At 51.8% G+C, this 20429-nt stretch overlaps 1 protein-coding gene across 1 annotated transcript; it reads right to left on the minus strand.

Moving 5' to 3' along the window:
- Positions 1-3045: 3045 nt before the first annotated feature.
- On the minus strand, positions 3046-4209 carry LOC137824842 (uncharacterized). Its single transcript, XM_068630520.1, has one exon. It carries the CDS (start codon positions 4207-4209, stop codon positions 3046-3048), a length of 1164 nt encoding a protein of 387 aa, XP_068486621.1.
- Between the last annotated feature and the right edge of the window lie 16220 nt (positions 4210-20429).

Below are 20429 nucleotides of genomic sequence, written 5' to 3' on the forward strand. Positions count from 1 at the left end.
CGCGCGACGCCTTATTTCAGCGAAGGTCTTGGGGCGATTGCAAATGATGGACTCGCAAAAGGGGCCAGGGCATACGCCTTTCCTGAACGCGTACACGATCATGGGTTCTTCCGTAGTACCAACCTTCACTACTTGAGCCCCGAAACGGTTGATGTACTCCTTCAAAGTCTCACCCTAATATTGTTTCACGTCAAACAGATCATACGAAACGGGCGGTGGGGCCCTGTTCGCTAGGTATTGCTCTGTAAATAACTGCGACAGCTGCGGGAAGGAGGTGATATGGCCATCCGGAAGGCTAATGAACCAATCCATGGCCATTCTCGTCAAGGTGCTCATGAAAAGCTTGCATCTTACGCCATCGGAGCCGCCTACTAGCACCATCTGCGTGTGGAACGCAGTGAGATGTGCTTCGGGATCCTCCATCCCTGTGAAAGTCACCTTGGGCCTTGCAAACGTGTTGGGGATCAACGCCTCCAGGATCTCCTGCGAGAATGGTGTGGAAAACTCCCTTGGGGGCGTGAGACGTTCGGTCTCATCTGGGTCGCGTTGCCCTTGGTTGTTGCGCAAACCGCGACGCAATTCCTCGTTTGTGCGATGGAGCTCTTCATTTCTCGCCTAAGAGGCTGCAAGATCTGCCTGCATGCGTTCTTGCTCCGCCCTCGATTCTGCCATTTCATCCTGCAGCCCCTGCACCATGGCCATGACCTGTTGCATGGTCATTTCCTCGCTCGTAGCGCGCGCTGGACCTTGTCTCGTGGCCCTCATTCTTCAACATTTTCTCTGAATTTCTCCTGTTGTTATGGTAGCTCTGATAAACTCTCTGGAATTGTCGAACTCAAACTTGTGATGGGACTGATGTTTTAAATCGGGCCCCACGGTGGGCCCAAATGTTCCTGCCGGTTGACCTGGGTACGTCTTTCTGTGCAACCTTGCCCGTCTGTTAGGGACACCCTTTTCTGGTAATCTGTGAACACCTGCAAAGAAGTGAACAAATGGGCGCCCTAGCGGCCGTTTGCACTCCGACGCTCAAGTCAGCTAACAAGAAACACAAAAACTCTGCACCTTCGTATCGGAGCACCGTGAAAGGCGCTCTGAAGGTGGTAAAGAACTGTATATTGTGTGCTGTTTTCTGGTTCTGGCAAACAATCCTTCTCTAGTCCCTTGTGCGTAGCCTGAGGGCTCGAGCAAGCAACTAGAGTGTGTTCTGGGGAAAATTTTCCAAAGGTCCGATCTCCGATTCTAACGTCTAAAGCTCCCTTTAAACGTCTCTAGCATTTGAAGCGTCTTAAAGCGCATTTAAGGTGTAAAAACGTTCGGCGCCTTTAAGACGTTCAAAACACTTAAAGCATTTAAAGTACCTTAAAGCGTTCGAAACGTAAACTTAATTACATAATCTTGATTACCTCATACCTGACAAACTATCCGGAAAGCATTGATGTTTCTGTTCTTCCCGCCACGTGTCCTCCTAACTTGACCGTTATTCTACGTGGAGGGCATCACAGCACTGTAACCCAATTTAGGGAATATTTCATCGTGTGAGTCCTCATTCCTTGAGTGCATCTGGCGCAAAGGGGTGACTTTTTGGGTGCCAACTCATGCGACCCAACCTGTAGTCACTCGCCCTGGGAGTGTATCCACCTTCCTCTCGCACCCTGCACCTGGTTTCCCCTGGGCATCACCTTCTCTTGAGTCGTATCTATCCCAAGGGTCTCCCTGAGGTGGCCTGGGTACTTCACGAGTCAGGCTACTCCCTACTGGCGCTAGTACTATGGCCTTGAAGCCACCTTTCTCTTCTCTTTATTACTATTCTGAGCTAGGCGGGCCCGAAGCCTCCCGTGGTGTCACTCCCTCCATGGTCTTTCCTACCCATGGGTATCGGGGAGTAACACTGCTGATGACTTGCTTGGCGACGCCTTACCTTGGCGATGCCTTGTTTAGGCGACGTCCTTATGTTGGGGACGCCTTGTCTTGGCGACGCCTTATGTAGTCACCCTGTTGACTTCCTTCTTTGGGCCCTTCGTGTGGTCCCACCATATGTTGACCTTGGCCCTGACGTTGACTTTGATCTGGTCGACGCCCGGGGATGGGACGGTACATCATCTATACTTGGCAAAGGATAGGAATCCTTTGGACAGGCTTTGTTCAGATCTGTGAAATCGACACACATTCGCCATCTTCCATTGCTCTTCTTCACCAATACAACATTGGCGAGCCATTCTGGATACTGTATCTCCTTGATGTGGCCTGCGGCGAGGAGTTTCTGTGTTTCCTCTCTGATCGCCTGTCTCCTTTCTTCGTTGAACTTCCTCCTCCTTTGTCGGACTGGTTTGACTTGGGGGTCCATTGCCAAGCGATGGGATAAGAAATCAGGGTCAATTCCTGGCATATCTGAGGCAGACCACGCAAACGCGTCCAGGTTTCTACCTATCACCTTGGCTATCTGGTCTTGCGTCTCACTATCTAGGGTCTTTCCCAGTTTAAACACCTTTCCGCCGATCTCCTTCTCGAGCCAATCCTTGACCGGCTGAGGTCTCCATTCACTGGCGATGACCACCCTCGCGATTCTTGACTCCTTGGTGACTTCCGGGCAGTCCTCCACCCGAGCGGCGTTCTCAACATCCGCCATCACCACATACCCTTCGGCAGCCACTTCAAGTGTTGCGTCCACAACTTCCCGGTTTTCCTGTTCGGGCCCCGCGCCAGGGGGTGGCGTTGTGGTTACATGGCACACTGATCGCCTATTCTTTAGGTTGTTGTCATAGCACTACCTTGCCTCCTTTTGGTCAGAGCGAATGGTGATGACCACCCCCTCCATCGAAGGTAGCTTGACCTTCATGTGACTGGTAGAGGGCACAACTCCTATCCTGTTGAGTGTTGGCCTTCCTAACAGGACATTATACACCGAAGGAGCGTTCACGACAAGGTACCTGATCTTCTCTATGCGCGAAGCTACCCCATCTGTGAATGTCGTTCTCAACTCAATGTACCCCTAACCTCCACTTGATCACCACCAAAACCGTATAAACAGCCCCCATACGGCCTTAGCTAGTCCGGAGACAACTGTAACTTCTCGAAAGTCGGCCAAAACATCACATCTGCCGAGCTTCCTTGGTCGACCAGCGCTCGGTGAACCATCCTTCCCGCCGTAACAAACGAGATAACAATAGGATCGCTGTCGTGGGGCACGACATCCCTGAGGTCTTCTCTGGTGAACGTGATGTCCACGTCGGACAAGTGATCTTCAAAAGCTTCTACCGACATTACGGACCTCGCATACCTCTTGCGTTGTGACGTAGTACACCCACTGCCCGAGAACCCACCAGCTATGGTGTGAATCTCGCCGTGAATGGGTACCTCGTGCTGCTGTCCCTCGCCGCTCGCCGCTTGTGAACTTGACGATTGCCCTGTTTGCTTCTCCACCAAGTAGTCCTTCAAGAAGCCATTCTTTACGAGCTCATCCAACTGGTAGCCCAACGCCAAACAGTTGTTAATATGGTGCCCGAATGCTTCGTGGAATTCGCACCATGATTCCTTGTGAGGTCCCAGCACCTTGTTGGATTTTACCGGTGGCCTCAACCTATCAGCTATGTTGGGCACAACGATGAGGTCTTTGAGTTCTACCACAAAGTTGTGCCTTAGTGGCCTATTCCCCTCTCTTCTCCCTTCTGCTCGCCCCCTAGGTTGGGTCCTTCTTGTCTCATAGGTGCACTTCCTGTCGATGTGTTTTCTTTCTGTGGCGGCTTCATGAACCCTGGTAGGTTGCGTGCGTATCTGCGCCCTTGGTCGTGCAGGTGCGGCGGTCGTGCACTTCTCGTCGGGGCGGCTGCAGTTAAGCGATTTACTGAAGGACCCGAGACGTACCCCTTTCCTGAACGCGTACACAATCATGGGTTCATCTGTGGTACCCACCTTCGCCACTTGTGCCCCAAAGCGGCTTATGTATTCCTTCAGGGTCTCACCTTGAAATTGTTTTACGTCGAAAAGGTCGTACGAGACTGGGGCTGGGGTCCTATTGGCTAAATACTGCTCTCTGAATAGTCGTGAGAGTTGGGCGAAGGACGTGATGTGGCCCTCTGGGAGGCTGATGAACCAATCCATAGCCATCCCAGTCAGAGTGCTCATGAAAAGCTTGCACCTGACGGCGTCAAAACCGCACACCAACAACATCTGTGTGTGGAACGCCGTGAAGTGTGCTTCGGGATCCTCCATCCCTGTGAAGGTTACCTTGGGCCCCGTGAACGTATTGGGGATTGCTGTCTCCAGGATTGCCTATGAGAACGGCGTTGTGAATTCCCTAGGTGGGGATGTAGCTTCGGGCTCGTCTCCGCCGCGCCATCCATGACGTAACTCCTCGTTGGCACTGTGGAGCTCATCGTTTCTCGCCTGAGAAGCTGCGAGGTCCACCTGCATGCGCTCCTGTTCCGCTTTCGATGCTGCCATTGCTTCCTGCAACCCTTGCATCATGCCCATGACTTGTTGCATGGTCATTTCTTCACTCCTAGCACGTGCAGGTCTCGTGGCCATGGCTTTCTTGGAATTCTCTTAACCTACCTGAGTTTTGGGAACTGGAACTTCGAACGAACGCGATCGCACAGAGATTCAACCAAAGATAATTGGCAAAAACTGCACCAATTCTTCAACGAGTAATGGCCTTTGGGGAAAGTTCTTCAAGGTGTGTGCCACTAAATTCGATCCCACTGCACTGGAGGGCTTTCCCCTGTACTGGTTGGAGAAGCCCATATCGACCAAGCCCAAGGCCTTGGATGAACTTGCCTCTGCTGACAGGGAGGTATGCAAGGTCTTAGCTGGGCTCGGGGTGGTTTTCGACACCGCCAAGCTTATTGCCAACGAGTTCAAGGCCCACGGCCTTTCCACCTACTTCGGTATTTGCTTTTGATTACGTCTGCTTGAACTTGCTTGCACTTACTTGGTCTTGTTAGAATTGGATTGTCCAAATCGTTGTATGTGAACTTACTTGAATTGCTTGAACTTCAGTGGTTTTCCTGCATGTGCTTTCATTCTTTCTCACCCGAGTTAATCTTTGCTTGGTTATTCTGACTGGCGCAGGTTCGATAATGGACTCTTCAAAGCGCCGCACACTCGCCAAAGCCTTGAAGCAAATGAAATCCACCAAAGGGGGTGGGGACTCCCTCGCCCTTGACGTGCCTCCCCCTACTCCTCCGGCGCCCATCGTTTCCCTACCATCTCCACCATCCTCTCCCCAAACATACCAAACTCCTTCTTCCCCTTCTCCCATTGATGTGGTCCCACTAGCCGCGGCGTCGACGCGTTCTCCAGCACCCCTAGATAAAGGGAAGAGGGTGCTGGAGATAACTTCTGATAGCGACGACTCAGATGTCGGCTTGGTCTTCAAAAAGAGAAAGGCTACTAGGGTCCCTACCCTGCCAACCGCGTCTCCAGGTGGTGGCGTGGACTCTCTAAGGGACAGCCCTCCAAGTGCCACGTCTCCTCCACCTCAAACAGTCCAAGAAGAACGGGATGAAGGGGCTGAGTCTGTTCCTCCGCCACTACCATTGTCTGAAGCAGCTGCAGCTTCAGGCTCAGCCCCTCCCGCGCCTGCTCCTGTTCCTTCTCCCTCTGAGATTTTGATCCCCGACCCCGTCTTCAGGCAGTTTGCGCGGGGATTCAACGAGGGGATGTCGCTGGGAAACCCCAACAGGGGAGAAGGCATGCCCTTCTGCATGGGGGCCTTCCTGGTGATAGCACTCGACTGGCGCTCGGCAGGCCCTCCAAAGTCTGAAACAGGAGGTGGGGGCACTGAAGGAGGAGAAAAAGGCTTGGGGGCTTAGGGAGGAAACTCACAAAGCTTCACTGAAGATGACCCAAGAGGCCAAGGAGGGGGCCGAAGCATATGCACACGAGATCGAACAAGCGTATGCAGACCTGCTGGCCCTCTTCACCTACGATCAAATCCAAAACATTGGCCTTCAAGAGGTGGTTCGTGCCTTCGAAGTGCAGCGGAAAGAAATTGAAGAGCTGTATGCCGCTCGGGGGCAGAAACTAACCGAGGCTGAGGGTGCCCTTGCGGCAAAGGTCGAGGCCCTCGACCTTTTCCAAGCTGAATGTGAGAGGCTCCACACTGAATCCAACAAGCTCCAGGTGGGGAAGGAGTTCTTGGAAAAGCAGCTGGCATCTAAGGATTCCAGGATCGATGAGCTGGAGCGGGCGAACCAGGAGCTCACCAACGAGATGGCGGGCATGTTCGAGGAAGGCTTCAAGGAGGCCTTGGCTTAAGCATCTTGCGAGAACCCAGGGATTAACGTCTCGAACTGCGACCCTGCCAACCACATCTTTGATGGAAAGGTAGTGCCTCTTGACCTTGAGGATTGAACCGCAGGCTCTCAGCTTCCATTTTTACTTCTTGTCTTTCCTTTGGTTTGGTGATTTGTAAATATCTGAACATTCGTAGCACTCGACCCTTCTGTACATTTACTGGGAACGCTGTTCCGTCCAGTTGACCTGGGACGTCTTCGTGCGCGACCTCAACCGTCAGCTAGGGACTCCTTCCCACTGGTTACCTGTGGATTCCTGCAAAGAAGGACAAAAAGGGCGCCCTAGCGGCTGTTTGCACTCCAACGCTCAAGTCAGCCAGCAAGAAACACAAAAAAACTATGCACCTCCGTATCGGAGCACCGCGTATGGTACTCTGAAGGTGGCAAAAGGAAAACTATGTCTAGTGTCTATTTTCTCCCTCTGGCAAAGATCTTTCCCCAGTCCCTTGTACGTAACCTCAAGGCTCGAGCAAGCAACTAGAGAGTTTCTGGAAAATTTGCCAAAAGTTCGAACCCCGTTCCCAACATTTGAGGCGCTATTTAAACTACCCTCGCATTTAAAGCGCCTTTAGTCATAAAACGTAGCGCATTTAATTAGCGCATTTAATTATAAAACGTAGCGCATTTAAGACGTTAAAAACGCTTAGGAGCCTTTATAGTACCTTAAACGCTCGAAATGGAAACTGTATTAAATGACTTTAATTACCTGGTACCTGGCTAAATGGCGTTTCTATTCTGACCTGGCTGCTGTACACGTGGAGGGCCTCACAGCGCCATGACCCCATCTGGGGGCGTTTCTTCGTGTGAGTCCTCCTGCTTGGGAGTGCTACTGCGCAAGGGGTGACTTTTTGGGTGCCAACTCATGCCCCCAATCATCTAGTCACTCACTTTGAGAGCGTATCTGCCTTCCTCTCGTACCCCGCACCTGGCTACCCTTGGCGTGACCCTCCTCTTGAGTCGTATCTGTCCCAAAGGCGTCTCTGGGGAGGCAGGGGTACTTCACGAGTCAGGCTGCCCTACACTGGTGCTATCACTAGGCCCTCCCACGGCGTCGCTCCCTCCATGGTCTTTCCTACCCATGGGTATCGGGGAGCCACACTGTGATCGCCTCGCCTCTGTGACATTTGACCTTGGCGACGCCCTATTTGGGCGACGCCTTAACTGGGCAACGCCTTCACCTAGGCGACGCCTTACCTTGGCGACGCTTCCCCTTGGCGACGCTAGCACTTGGCGTCCCTTCACCTAGGCGACGCCTTACGTTGACTTTGACCCCCGACGTTGACTTTGACAACGCTCGTATACGGGACGGTACAAACGCAATTTACGCTTTACTTTCGCTATTAATCTCCGCTTTATTGCTTGCCTATTCCTGAGAAACCGGATGTCATTGGATTGCTATCTCTGCTCTTAGAGCCTCACCCGACCCTCGTATTTTTCTTGTCTTTGGCATCTCGCGCTTTCACGCTTCTTCTTCTTCTTATTCTGCGCTGAATGTCCACGCTCGAGGAGAGACCTGCTCTGGGTGTCCTTAGCGTGTCTGAACACTTGGGACAAAGTCGCGCTTTTGGTGCCCACGCCCATGGAGAGGCCTGTATAACAGTGCCGTATCGTCCATGGAGTGTCTCAAACACCAAGGCAACCTGTCCATTAACTCTTGCTGCTTGGCACCCACGCCTGAGGATAGGCCTATTACAGCAGCGTCGTATCGTCCTCAGGGTGTCTAGAAACGCCAAACACTAGGCGGGCTTGAAGCCTCCCGTGGGGTCGTCCCCTCCACAGTCTTTCCTACCCGTGGGTATCGGGGGGCGACGCCATCAGTGCCATATACTGGCGACGCCATCAGCGTCTTATACTGGCGACGCCATCAGCGTCTTATACTCGCAACGCCATCAACATCTTATACTGGCGACGCCCTTCTACTGGCAACGCCTCGTCCTGGCGATGCCTGGTGCGGTCAATCTGTTGAGTTTGGCCTTGACGTTGACTTTGACTTTGACTCTGGTCAACGCCCAGGGGCGGGACATTTGCCTTAGCGAAAATACTAAGGTCCCGTCCACGCCATCCACGCGGCATTTTCCATATTGCTGATGGGACGTTCCCCTGCTCGATTTGATCTTGACATTTTATGAGCTTTTGACAAGATGTTCTCTTCTTCGCCGGTGTGTCGTACCCTCGGGGACTCTGTCGACACGACGTTCTCTGAACAAGAAAAAGTGACGCTAAGGGTCGTCCTCCACTCTCCTGACACGTGGCTCGATCGCACGGTGCCCCTTTTCGTGTCCTTTGGCGCCTCAATTGTAATGTTTGGGTCTTTGAAATCTCGTACTTGCACTCATCGTTTCTGTGTTTTCGCATCTTCTTCGCACCGTTCCTCCTCCTTCCAAAGAGTTCTTCCTGCATTCTTTTCTCGTTGACATTTCCCTTCTGCACTTCTACCGCATTTTCTCCTTTGATCTTTTAGTTCCTTCACTGACAGCTTGTGCCAACATGTCTACCAATCCTCCTTCCCCTAGAGTCAACCCTAAAGATCTTTACGCGTGGGCTTCGCGCGAACTCCTCGACGAGTGCTCTAGCTTACTTCCCGTCAGGGCCCTGAGGGAACATGTGGGGGACCGGAGTACTTACGACCACCGTGCCTTCGCGAAGAGGCATGATGACGATATCGTCGTGCTTCCTTGCACCTTAGGGGAGCCGGTGTGTGGGGACGAGCGGGCTAACGACGGGGTCCCCTTTTTGTACTTTTATCAGGTAGTCTTTAAGAGCGTCGGCGTGCACCTGCTCTTCTCTAGGTTCGAGAGGGAACTGTTAACGGAAATCAATGCTGCCCCGGCCCAGCTGTACCCTAACAGCTGGGCTTTCATCAAAGCCTTCGACATACTGTTTGGTTTCCTGGGGTGTGCACCCTCTGTGGACATTTTCCTTCACTTCTTTGAGGTGAAGAGGCAAAGGAACAACCTTTGGGTGACCCTCAGCAATGTTCCTGGTAGGGTCCTCCTAACCCCCTTCTAGCACTCCTTCACAGGGTGGAAGGGCAAGTTCTCTAAGGTTTGCTGTTCCAATCTCGTGCCTTCCGCCCTGGACGGCTTTCCACTGTACTGGGTGAGGGAGACAAGAGCCCTGAAGTCCAAGCCTCTTAAGAGGTTGCCTTTGAACGACCAGGAAGCTTGTCGAATTTTGGCTGGGGAGGGGGGTTTTGACGCTGCCGCCTTGATAAGTCTGGAGTACAACGCTGAGGACTTGGAAAAATATATATGTACGAGAGATTACCTTAAAACCTCCCATTCTTCGCCTTTACTGGATTTTCGCATGACTTATCTTGTGGTGCCTTCACCATGCTTGTCTCTTTTGGTGCAGGTTCGAAGATAAACCGACAACAAAGGTCGCAGCTGGCCCAGGCGTTGAGGTCCGAGAACGGGGCTTCATCATCATCCCATTTAGACTCCGGAGGCCACTAAAAGGTGGCCTGATTTCGCTTTTCATATGAATATAGGGCGTGTACATGATTGCCCTTTGTCTAATCTGTAGTTATCACGAACTTTATCTGTAACCCTAACTCTTGATCTATACTTTGGTTTCGTCTAAGCGCTGCCCATTTTATTTTTGCATATTTGCGTCTACTTCTGCTTCCTCTGCCATGCTGCGTGCGTTACCTCCGGCACTCCCCTCCATCGTTTTTAGGAGGGTTTATTTTACCTGTACTGAGTGTCCACTCTTAAGGGGAGACCTGCTCTGGGTGCCCTTAACGTGTCTAACACTTGGGACAAAATCGCGCTTTGGTACCCACGCCCATGGAGAGGCCTGTATGACAGCGTCGTATCGTCCATGGAGTGTCTCAAACACCAAGGCAACTGGTCCCTTATCTCTTTGGTGCTTGGTGCCCACACCTGAGGAGAGGCCTATTACAGCAGTGTCGTATCGTCCTCAGGGTGTCTAAAAACACCAAGGCGAAGTGCTCCCATCTGATACCGGGGCTAGTTATTCATACTTGAGGAGGGGGCGTCCCAAAGGAATCCCTTAACCCCTGCTCAAGGACTGAAACTCCCGGGTTTTACCTTGTGTTGGACATACCTGTCATCTTGACCTCTAGGCGAATGCACGTGTTCTTACTACTTGCTTTGGATTCTGATGTCTGCTCCCTATTCGGCGATGCCTACATTTGGCGACGCCTCACGTTGGCGACTCTTTATCTTTGCGATGTTCCATCTTGGCGGCATCTCCTGTTGGTGACGCCTTGCTTAGGCGATGCCTACGTTTGGCGACGCCTCACCTTGGCGATGCCTCTTTTTGGCGACGCCCCCCTCTTGGCGACGCCTACGTTTGGCAACGCCCCTTCTTGGCGACGCCTCATCTTGGCGACACCTCATCTTGGCGACGCCTGACGCTGCCTTGGGTCTTTGTCTTTTATCTCTTTAACCTTTGGTCTTACACTTTGAGTGGGAGGAGAAAAACTGAGACAAAGTTTTCTTGAACTTCTCTTTTACTTGGGTGACCTCATTAAAAAACCCCCGAGAGGGAAAAAGAGTGTCCCCTTTACAATTCGTATTTCGTTACTCATAGTTTAACTGAAATAAAATTTTAAATTGGCTGCATTCCAGCTGCGTGGAATGGGACCTCCTTCCAAAGTCTCTAGATCGTATGAACCATTCCCCTTGGTTTTGGTGACTCTGAAGGGTCCGGTCCATTTGGGAGATAACTTATTCTCTAGCTCATATGGGTGAGCCTTCCTCATGACTAAGTCACCAACCTGGAATTGCCAGGGCTTTACCTTGGAGCTATACTGTCGCTCCACTCTTCTCTTTACTGCCTCGGCCTTTATTCTTGCTTCCTCCCTGGCTTCGTCTAGTAATTCTAGGTTCACTCGCCTTTCTTCATTGAACTCTTCAGCCACAAAATTCTGGTAACATGGCGAGCTTTCGTGGATCTCAACTGGGATCATCGCATCTGACCCATATACTAGACTGAAAGGCGTTTCCATGGTGGCGGATTGGAGTGTGGTGTGGTACGCCCATACAATCCTTGGCACTTATTCTGCCCACGCCCCTTTAGCTTTTTCTAACCTTCTCTCCAGTCCTCTCAGCAAAACTATATTCGTTGACTCTACTTGTCCATTCGTCTGGGGGTGTTCGACTGATGCGAACACCTGCTTGATGCCTACCTCTGCGCACAGGTTTCTCAGCTGTTGGCTTGCAAACTGGGTGCCATTGTCGTACACCAGCCGCCTAGGTACACCGAAGCGACACACGATGTTCTTCCAAACAAAGTGTTGCACCTTGTGCACAGTAATCTGGGCCACGGGCTCCGCCTTTATCCACTTGGCGAAGTATTCAATGGCGACGATCAGGTATTTCATCTGTCTTATCGCCAGTGGGAAATGGCCTAGGATGTCGATTCCCCACGTATGAAAGGGCCATGGGCTGCATATGGATCTCAACTCCTCTAGCGGCGCCTTGCGCCTTGTGTGAACCCGTGTCTGAACAATATCCCGTCTACCAGGGTATATCTTGCAGCGTTCTTCTTAATCTTCTTGCCTTCTTCTGGTTCCGCTGGGAGAACCCCATCCACCAGGTATCGTCTGTATGGCGTCATCCAAGTGTCTCCCTCGGCTAAAGCATATATCTGCGTATGCTTTCCTTCCTCGGGTGCGTCCGCGTATGTGCTGATGCAGGGTGTCTTCATCGTATCTTGAGTCAAAGAACGATGAATCCTTGGTCTCCCTCAGTGCCTCGTACTCAGCCTGGTTATTGCTCGCTTTAAAAGCGAAACGCAAAGCTTGCTCGATCAGCACACCATTAGGTCCCTCCAAGACTATTCCTGCTCCACTTCGTTGCTGATTGGAGGAGCCATCAACCGAGAGCAACCACTGCGATCCCGACTCCACCTCTTGGTCGCCTCCGGGTGAGAGCTCTGCAACGAAATCCGCATATATCTGTCCTTTGATAGATCCTCTGGGCTCGTACTGGATGTCAAACTCTGACAGCTCTACCGCCCAGCGAACCATCCTTCCAGCAACGTCAGGTTTCTGCAGTACCTTCTGGATGGGGAGGTTCATCATCACCACTAATGTAAAACTGTGAAAGTAGTGGCGGAGCCTCCTGGCCGAGAATACCACGGCCAATGCTGCCTTTTCCAACGACTGATACCTCGTCTCTGGGCCTTGTAAGGCCTTACTCACAAAATAGATGGGCCTCTGTACTTGGTCTTGCTCCTGGACTAGCACAGAACTGATGGCCCGCTCTGTTACCGCAAAGTATAGTCAGAGGGGCACACCTGCCACTGGTTTGCACAGGACAGGTGGTGTCGCCAAGTACTCTTTCAACTTGATGAAAGCTGCTTCACACTCGTCGGTCCACGCAAAGCAACTATTTCTTTTGAGGCACTGGAAATAGGGGTGTCCCTTCTCTCCTCCTGCAGAAACGAACCTTGATAATGCTGCCATTCGCCCTGTTAGTTGATGCACTTCCTTCACTGATGTCGGGCTCCTCATAGCGATGATGGCTCTGCACTTATCAGGGTTTGCCTCAATTCCTCTTTCTGTAAGCATGAAGCCTAAAAACTTTCCTGCCTCAACCCCAAAGACACACTTCTCAGGGTTCAGCTTGAGGCGATATTTTGAGATGGTGGCAAACAACTCTTCCAGGTCTGTTTTATGTGGCCTCCTATCGCGCGAAGTTACCACCATGTCGTCTACATAGGCTTGCACGTTCCTTCCCCACATGGGCGCCAGGACCTTGTCCATTAACCTCTTATAGGTGGCGCCTGCATTCTTTAACCCAAACGGCATCACTTTGTAGCAGTAGCTACATGTCTTTGTCATGAACGCTGTTTTACCCTCGTCCCTCGGGTGCATGTTGATCTGATTGTACCCCGAAAAAGCGTCGAAAAAGCTCAACATCTCGCAACCCGAGGCACTATCCACCAGGGCGTCAATGCTGGGTAGTGGATATGAGTCCTTGGGGCACGCCTTGTTCAAGTCCGTGAAGTCCACACACATCCTCCACTTCCTGTTTGTTTTCTTCACCAGAACAACGTTGGCCAGCCACTCGGGGTATTGGATTTCCCGGATGTGTCCAGCGCTCAACAACTTCTGTGTCTCTTCCCTCACCCCGAGCCGCCTTTCTTCGTTAAACTTTCTCCTCCTCTGTCGCACGGGGGCGGACCGTGGCGTCCATGCTAAGGTGGTGGCATAAAAAGTCAGGGTCGATGCCCGGCATGTCTGAGGCGAACCATGCGAAAGCATCTAAGTGACGTGAAATCACCTCCGCCACTTCGTCCTGTTCTTCTTGGCTCAACAAACGCCCCAGCTTGAACGTTTTGCCGCCAATCTGTCTCTCCACCACGTTGGCCGCCGGTTGGTCTCTGCTATCTTCATTAGGGGGCGTCGCCCGGTAGTGATCTCCAGGCGTCGCATCTTCTACGGGCGAAGCATCGTCATGTCTCTCCTTTGTGCGCGCGTCTGCTTTAGGGGTCGCCCTTACGGGTGCGGTCTCGCCAGGCGTTGACTCCGTAGGCGTCGCCTCGTTCGAGGGCTCTACTTCCATCACAGTGTCTGAACTCGGTGGACGTTCGAACACCATGAACACACCTCTCTTTGTCTTTAAACTGTTTTCGTAGCATTTTCGCGCTTCTTCCTGATCTGACTTGATGACAATCACCCTGCCACTGAGATCCGGCAGCTTCATCTTCATGTGGCGCGTGGAGGCTACTGCTCTCAGCCTATTCAACGCCGGTCTTCCCAATAGAATGTTGTAAGCCGAATTGGCGTTTACTACTAAGTACCGAATGCTTTCAGTACGTGAGGCCGCTCCATCTGTGAATGTCGTCCTCAACTCCAAGTAGCCACGTATTTCCACCTGGTTGTCAGCAAATCCATACAAGCACCCGGTGTAGGGCCTCAAAAGGTCGGGGGACAACCGTAGCTTGTTGAAGGTCGACCAGAACATAACATCTGCAGAACTTCCCTAGTCGATCAGCACCCTGTGCACCTTTCTTCCTGCTGTGACAACCGAAATGACCACGGGGTCATTGTCGTGTGGGACAACACCTCGCAGATCCGCCCTCGTGAACACGAGGTCTGACTCCCACGGGTCGCCTGAGATCTATTCATCAATCGAATTTACTCCCCTCGCATATTTCTTGCGTTGGGATGTCGTGGGTCCCCCTCCCGAAAAACCACCAGAAATGGTGTGGACTTCGCCATGAACCGACATTTCGTGCACTTGATCCTCCGCTGGTTCAGGCAGGGCCGCGGTTGTGGCGGGTTCAGCGAGATAATCCTTCAAGAACCCGCTTTTTACTAACTCGTCCAACTAGTACCCCAGTGATAGGCAGTTGTTGATGTGGTGACCGAAAGCTTCGTGGAACTCACACCAAGAGTCCTTGCGAGGCCCTAGCACCTTGTCAGTCTTCACTGGTCGCCTCAACCTTTCAGCTATATTAGGCACGGCGATTAGGTCCTTCAACTCCACCACAAATTCGTACCTCGCTGGTCTGGCCCTTTCTCTGACTGGACGATTTCCTGCCGCTTGACCCCTGGGTTGAGGTTTTCTTGCCTTGTAGGGGCGTCTCCCTTCCTCCTTCTTCCTTCCCGTCGTGGTCTCGTTGACCCTGACGGGTTGAGCCCGTGTCTGTGCCCTCGGGCGTGAGGGTGCGACGCTCGTGCACTTCTCACACACCTCTCCCTCAAAGGCAATATGCTCCACCGCGCGACGCCTTATTTCAGCGAAGGTCCTGGGGCGATTGCAAATGATGGACTCGCAAAAGGGGCCAGGGCATACGCCTTTCCTGAACGCGTACACGATCATGGGTTCTTCCGTAGTACCAACCTTTACTACTTGGGCCCCGAAACGGTTGATGTACTCCTTCAAAGTCTCACCCTAATACTGTTTCACGTCGAACAGATCATATGAAACGGGCGGTGGGGCCCTGTTCGCTAGGTATTGCTCCCTAAATAACCGCGACAGCTGCGGGAAAGAGGTTATATGGCCATCCGGAAGGCTGATGAACCAATCCATGGCCATTCCCGTCAAGGTGCTCATAAAAAGCTTGCACCTCACGACATCGGAGCCGCCTACTAGCACCATCTGCGTGTGGAACGCAGTGAGATGTGCTTCAGGATCCTCCATCCCGGTGAAGATCACCTTGGGCCCTGCGAACGTGTTGGGGATCACTGCTTCCAGAATCTCCTGTGAGAATGGTGTGGAAAACTCCCTTGGTGGGGTGAGACGTTCGGTCTCATCTATGTCACGTCGCCCTTGGTTATTGCCCAAACCACGGCGCAACTCCTCATTCATACGATGGAGCTCTTCGTTTCTCGCCTGGGAGGCCGCGAGATCCGCCTGCATACATTCTTGCTCCGCCCTTGATTCTGCCATTTCCTCCTGCAGCCCCTGCATCATGTCCATGACCTGCTGCATGGTCATTTCCTCACTCGTAGCGTGCGCGGAACCTTGTCTCGTGGCCCTCATGCTTGTTGTTATGGTGGCTTTGATAAACTCTCTAGAACTGTCGGTCTGAAACATGTGATGGGACTGATGTTTTAAATCGGCCCTACGGTGGGCGCCAAATGTTCCCGTTGGTTGACCTGCGTACGTCTTTCTGTGCAACCTTGCTCATCTGCTAGGTCACCCCTTTCTGGTAATCTGCGAACACCTGCAAAGAAGTGAACAAATAGGCGCCCTAGCGGCCGTTTGCACTCCGACGCTCAAGTCAGCTAACAAGAAACACCAAAACTCTGCACCTTCGTATCGGAGCACCGTGAAAGACGCTCTGAAGGTGGTAATGAACTGTATATTGTGTACTGTTTTCTGGTCCTGGCAAACAATCCTTCTCTAGTCCCTTGTGCGTAACCTCAGGGCTCGAGCAAGCAACTAGAGTGTGTTCTGGGGAAAATTTGCCAAGAGTCTGATCCCTACTTCGAACGTACAAAAACCCTTTTAACGCCACCCTGCATTAAACACATCTTAAAGTGCATTTAAGGCGCTTTAAGGCGCATTTAACACGTTTCCTCAAAACCTTTAATGGAGGCATTTAAAGCGCTTTAAAGCGTTTAAAGCTTTAACTGGAATAAAAACATACCTGAAGAGGAAACATTTAATGTTTCCTCATTTACTATCTCTGCTAACTTCTCGTTGACTCACTATCTTTTCCCTGACTTGATTACTATCACACGTGGAGGGCCTCATGGCGCCGTATCCCAATCTTAAGGACATTCTGTCACGTGAGTTTCCTCCTTCTCGAAGTGTCGCTGGCGCAGGGGGTGACATTCTGGGTGCCAACTCATGCTCCCCAGGTTTCAGCCACTCACCCTGGGAGTGTATCTACCTTCCTTTCGCACCACGCACCTGGTTCATCCCTGGGCATGACACTCTCTTGGGTCGTAACTATCCCAGGGATCACCCTGAAGTGGCGTGGACTTCACGAGCCAGGATACTCCCCACTGGTATTCGAACTATGGCCCTGAAGCCACCTCTATTGGTATTACAACTGCCATCTTAAAGCCATCTTTCTCCTCTCTCTAACTTGGCCTCAGGCGATTTCGTCCCCTCCACAGTCTTTCCTACCCGTGGGTATCAGGGGGCGACGCCATCAGCGCCTTACATTGGCGACGCCATCAGCGCCTTATACCGGCGACTCCCTCTACTGGCGACGCCTCATCCTCCTTCCTCGGGCCCCTCAATGGGTCCCACCGTATCTTTGACTTTGACTTTAGTCAACGCCCGGGGACGGGACGGTACAAGCAACATATCTGGAAGGGTCCTCCTAACACTGTTTCAACAGTTCTTCAAGGGGTGGAAGGGCAAATTCTTCAGAGTATGCTGCTTTGACTACGACCACACTGCCCTTGACGGCTTCCCCTTGTACTAGGTGGAGAAAGTGAAGCTCACGAAGCCCAAGTCCCTCGATGAGCTGCCCTCGACCGATCGAGAGGCTTGCCAAATTCTGGCTAGCGTGGGGGCCTTCAACACCTCTACCCTGATAAGCCTTGAGTACAATGCCGAGGCCCTCGCGAAATACATAAGTATAAGAGCCACCCTTATAACCTCCTATTCACTGCTTTTGCTTGTTCTTACTTAGTGTATGACTTATCTGCCCTTCTTTATATAATAACTTAACTTGTGCCTAACCCCTACTGCATTTATCTTCTTGGTGTAGATTCAAAGATGGACAAACAACGAAGGTTGAGGCTCGCCCAAATCTTGAAGTCCAAAGGCGAGACTTCGGCGAAAGGGGTTGGGGATGCCTTACCTCCAACCTCCGAGACTGCCCCTACTCCTCTTAGCCTTCCCCTTTAGAACCCACCTACAACATCGCCTCCTCCATCTGTATCCTCTCCAAACCACCCCCACACTCACCACCGCCTATAGCTGTCATGCCTCTTGCGCTGGCTGAAGCTGCTGCCGCGCCAGCCCCCCTTGACAAGGGTAAAAGGGTGGTAGTGGTGCCTTCTGATGACGAGGAGGACTCTGCTGGAGGGCAGGTCTTCAAAAGAAGAAGGACCACCCAAGCTGCTCCTTAGGCTGCAACCTCCGCCATTTCCTCTTCCTCTGGAGCTGAATCTCTTAGGGAACACCCTTCGAGCGCCAACTCACCCCCTCAACCTTCGACCTTGGACGGTGGGACTGAGACTGAGTCCACTTTTGCCCCACCACATGTTCCAGAACTCCCTCCTCCAATGCAAGACTCGCTGAGGGGTTACCTGGATAGGATGTCTCCGCGCGCCCAAGCTGAAAGACCCAAAAAGGAGGGCGTGTTCTATTACATGGGCGCCTTCATGGCCTGTGCCAGCATCTGGCGCGAACAAGCGAAGGCCAAAGCCATCGAAGCCTCCAAGCGCTAGAGAAAGAGGTCGCCTCCCTGAAAGAGGAGAAGGAGAGATTGGCACGCCACTGGGAGCGTCAAGAGGAAGCCTACAAGGTCTCCTTGAAGGCGGCCTAAAAGTCCAAGGAGGAGGCTAACACACGAATACACGAGGCGGGGTAGGCGCATGCTGAACTCCTTAATCAAGTTGTGCCCCTCCAAGTGAAGGTTGCGGATCTGGAAGACGCGGCAAAGGCTTCTGAGGCACAACAGAAAAAACTTGAAGCCCACTGCGTTGACCGGGAGCAAAAGCTTGGGAAAACCGAGGGGGAGCTAGTTGCAAAGATCGAAGCGTTCAACCTTCTCCAAGATGAGAATGGCAAGCTCCAAGCCGATGTAAGCAAGCTTCAGGTGGAGAAGGAATTTCTGGATAAGCAGCTAGCCACCAAGGACTCCAAGATTGAAGAGTTGGAAAAATCCAACAAAGAACTGCTCGATGACATAGCTGGCACATTCGAGGAGGGATTTAAGAAGCTCTGGCCCAAGCCACGTGTGAAAACCCAGGGATCAACACCTCCAACTGCGACCCCGGCAACCAGATCGTCGATGTGAAGGTGGTGCCCCTCGACCTTGGGGAATGACTCAGCACTTCTTATATTTCCCTCTTGCTTGTAAATTTGCACTTACAATATCTGAACTTGTCTGTAATTTTTGAACTTGTTTGCAATTCTGACTCCTAATCTCATTTATTTAAATGCCATTTGGATGCTATCTTTAAATTCTTGTGCAATCTCAACTTTTCTTGCACCTTTATCTGCTTTTGTTTTCTTTACTACATCAAGCATGTTACCTTTGATACATCTCTTCATTGCGTTTTGACTTTAACTCTTTAGGTAGCACGTGACCTTCTCTCTTACTCTTCCCTTCTGAGTCGCAATGCCTACCCTTCTTCTGATTTTTTCACTTAGAACTTCACTTGGCCTTCGTATCTGCGAGGAATCTTCCTCATGAAGGCGTCTCCTGCCTCATCATTGCCCAGGGGCAAAGGAGGATTTAACTTCGCGTATTTTTCTTGTCTCTGAACTTAGAAAAGTTTTAAACTTGATCTTTACTTACTTGTCTTGAGTCCCTAGGCACTTACTGCGAAAGGCATTGCTAGCTTTATCATCGCTTAAGATGAAAAAGGGGTCTCATCTCTTTTCTGGCCTCGACATCGCCCAAGGGCGAGGGAGAACTTGATCTCTTCTATGGCCTCAACATCGCTCGAAGGCAAGGAGGACTTATCTGTTCTTCTGGGGCCTCGACGTCGCTCGAGGGCGAGGGAGGACTTTATCTGAACTGTACCGTTTGTCCACGCTTGAGGAGAGACCTGCTGAACGCGAGGTCGTATCGTCCTCAGCGTGTCTCAACACTTGGGACAAAGTCACGCTTCTGGTGCCCACGCCCGTGGAGAGGCCTATTATAGCAGCGTCATATCGTCCATAGGGTGTCTAAACACCTAAGCAACTTTGCCCTTATCTCTGTGCGCTGGGTGCTCACACCTCAGGAGAGGCCTACCCGGGGGTAGTGCCGTTTCGTCCCCAGGGTGTCTGAAAACACCAAGGCGATCAGTGTTTTGGGTGCCCACGCCCAGGGAGAGGCGTGAGGGAAACATCGCCGTATCGTCCCCGGTGTGTCTAAACACCAAGATGACCAGGGATTTTGGTGATTACGTCTAAGGAGAAGGTTTCCCAAAGGAGGACGCTTCTCCTCAAGTGCGTGTATCTGCACCAAGTGACCTGGTTCTCCACTGCTCCGAAACTTCTTACTGTCTGATGCCCACACTCGAAGGAAACGCCCCCCGACACTTCCTTGCGAGGTGTCTAAACATCAGACACCGGGGCTAGCTATTCCTACCTGAGGAGGGGGCGTCCCGAAGGAATCCCTTAACCCCTACTCAGGGACTAGACGCCCGGATTTTAACTCTTTACTGTACGTACCTTGCTGATGGGTTGATCTCTGCACATGAGCATGTGCTCCCTCTACTTGCTTTGATTTTGACACTCGCTCTCGTATCTGGCGATGTCTTAACTTGGCGACGCCTACGCCTAGCGACGTCTACACCTGGTGACGCCTACCCCTGGCGAAGCCTATGCCTGGCGACGCCTACGTCTGGCGACGCCTTGAGTCTCTGTTTTGTTTCTTAATCTTTCGCTCTTACATCGTGTGGGAGGGGAAAACTGAGATAAAGTTTTCTTAAACTTCTTTTTACTCGGGTGACCTTATTAAAAAACCCCCGAGAGGGAAAAAGAGTGTCCCATTTACAATTGTGTGCTTCATAATTTTCAACTGAAATAAACT

This window comes from Phaseolus vulgaris, chromosome 8, assembly GCF_000499845.2.
Source record: "Phaseolus vulgaris cultivar G19833 chromosome 8, P. vulgaris v2.0, whole genome shotgun sequence".
In the NCBI taxonomy this organism is placed as follows: domain Eukaryota; kingdom Viridiplantae; phylum Streptophyta; class Magnoliopsida; order Fabales; family Fabaceae; genus Phaseolus; species Phaseolus vulgaris.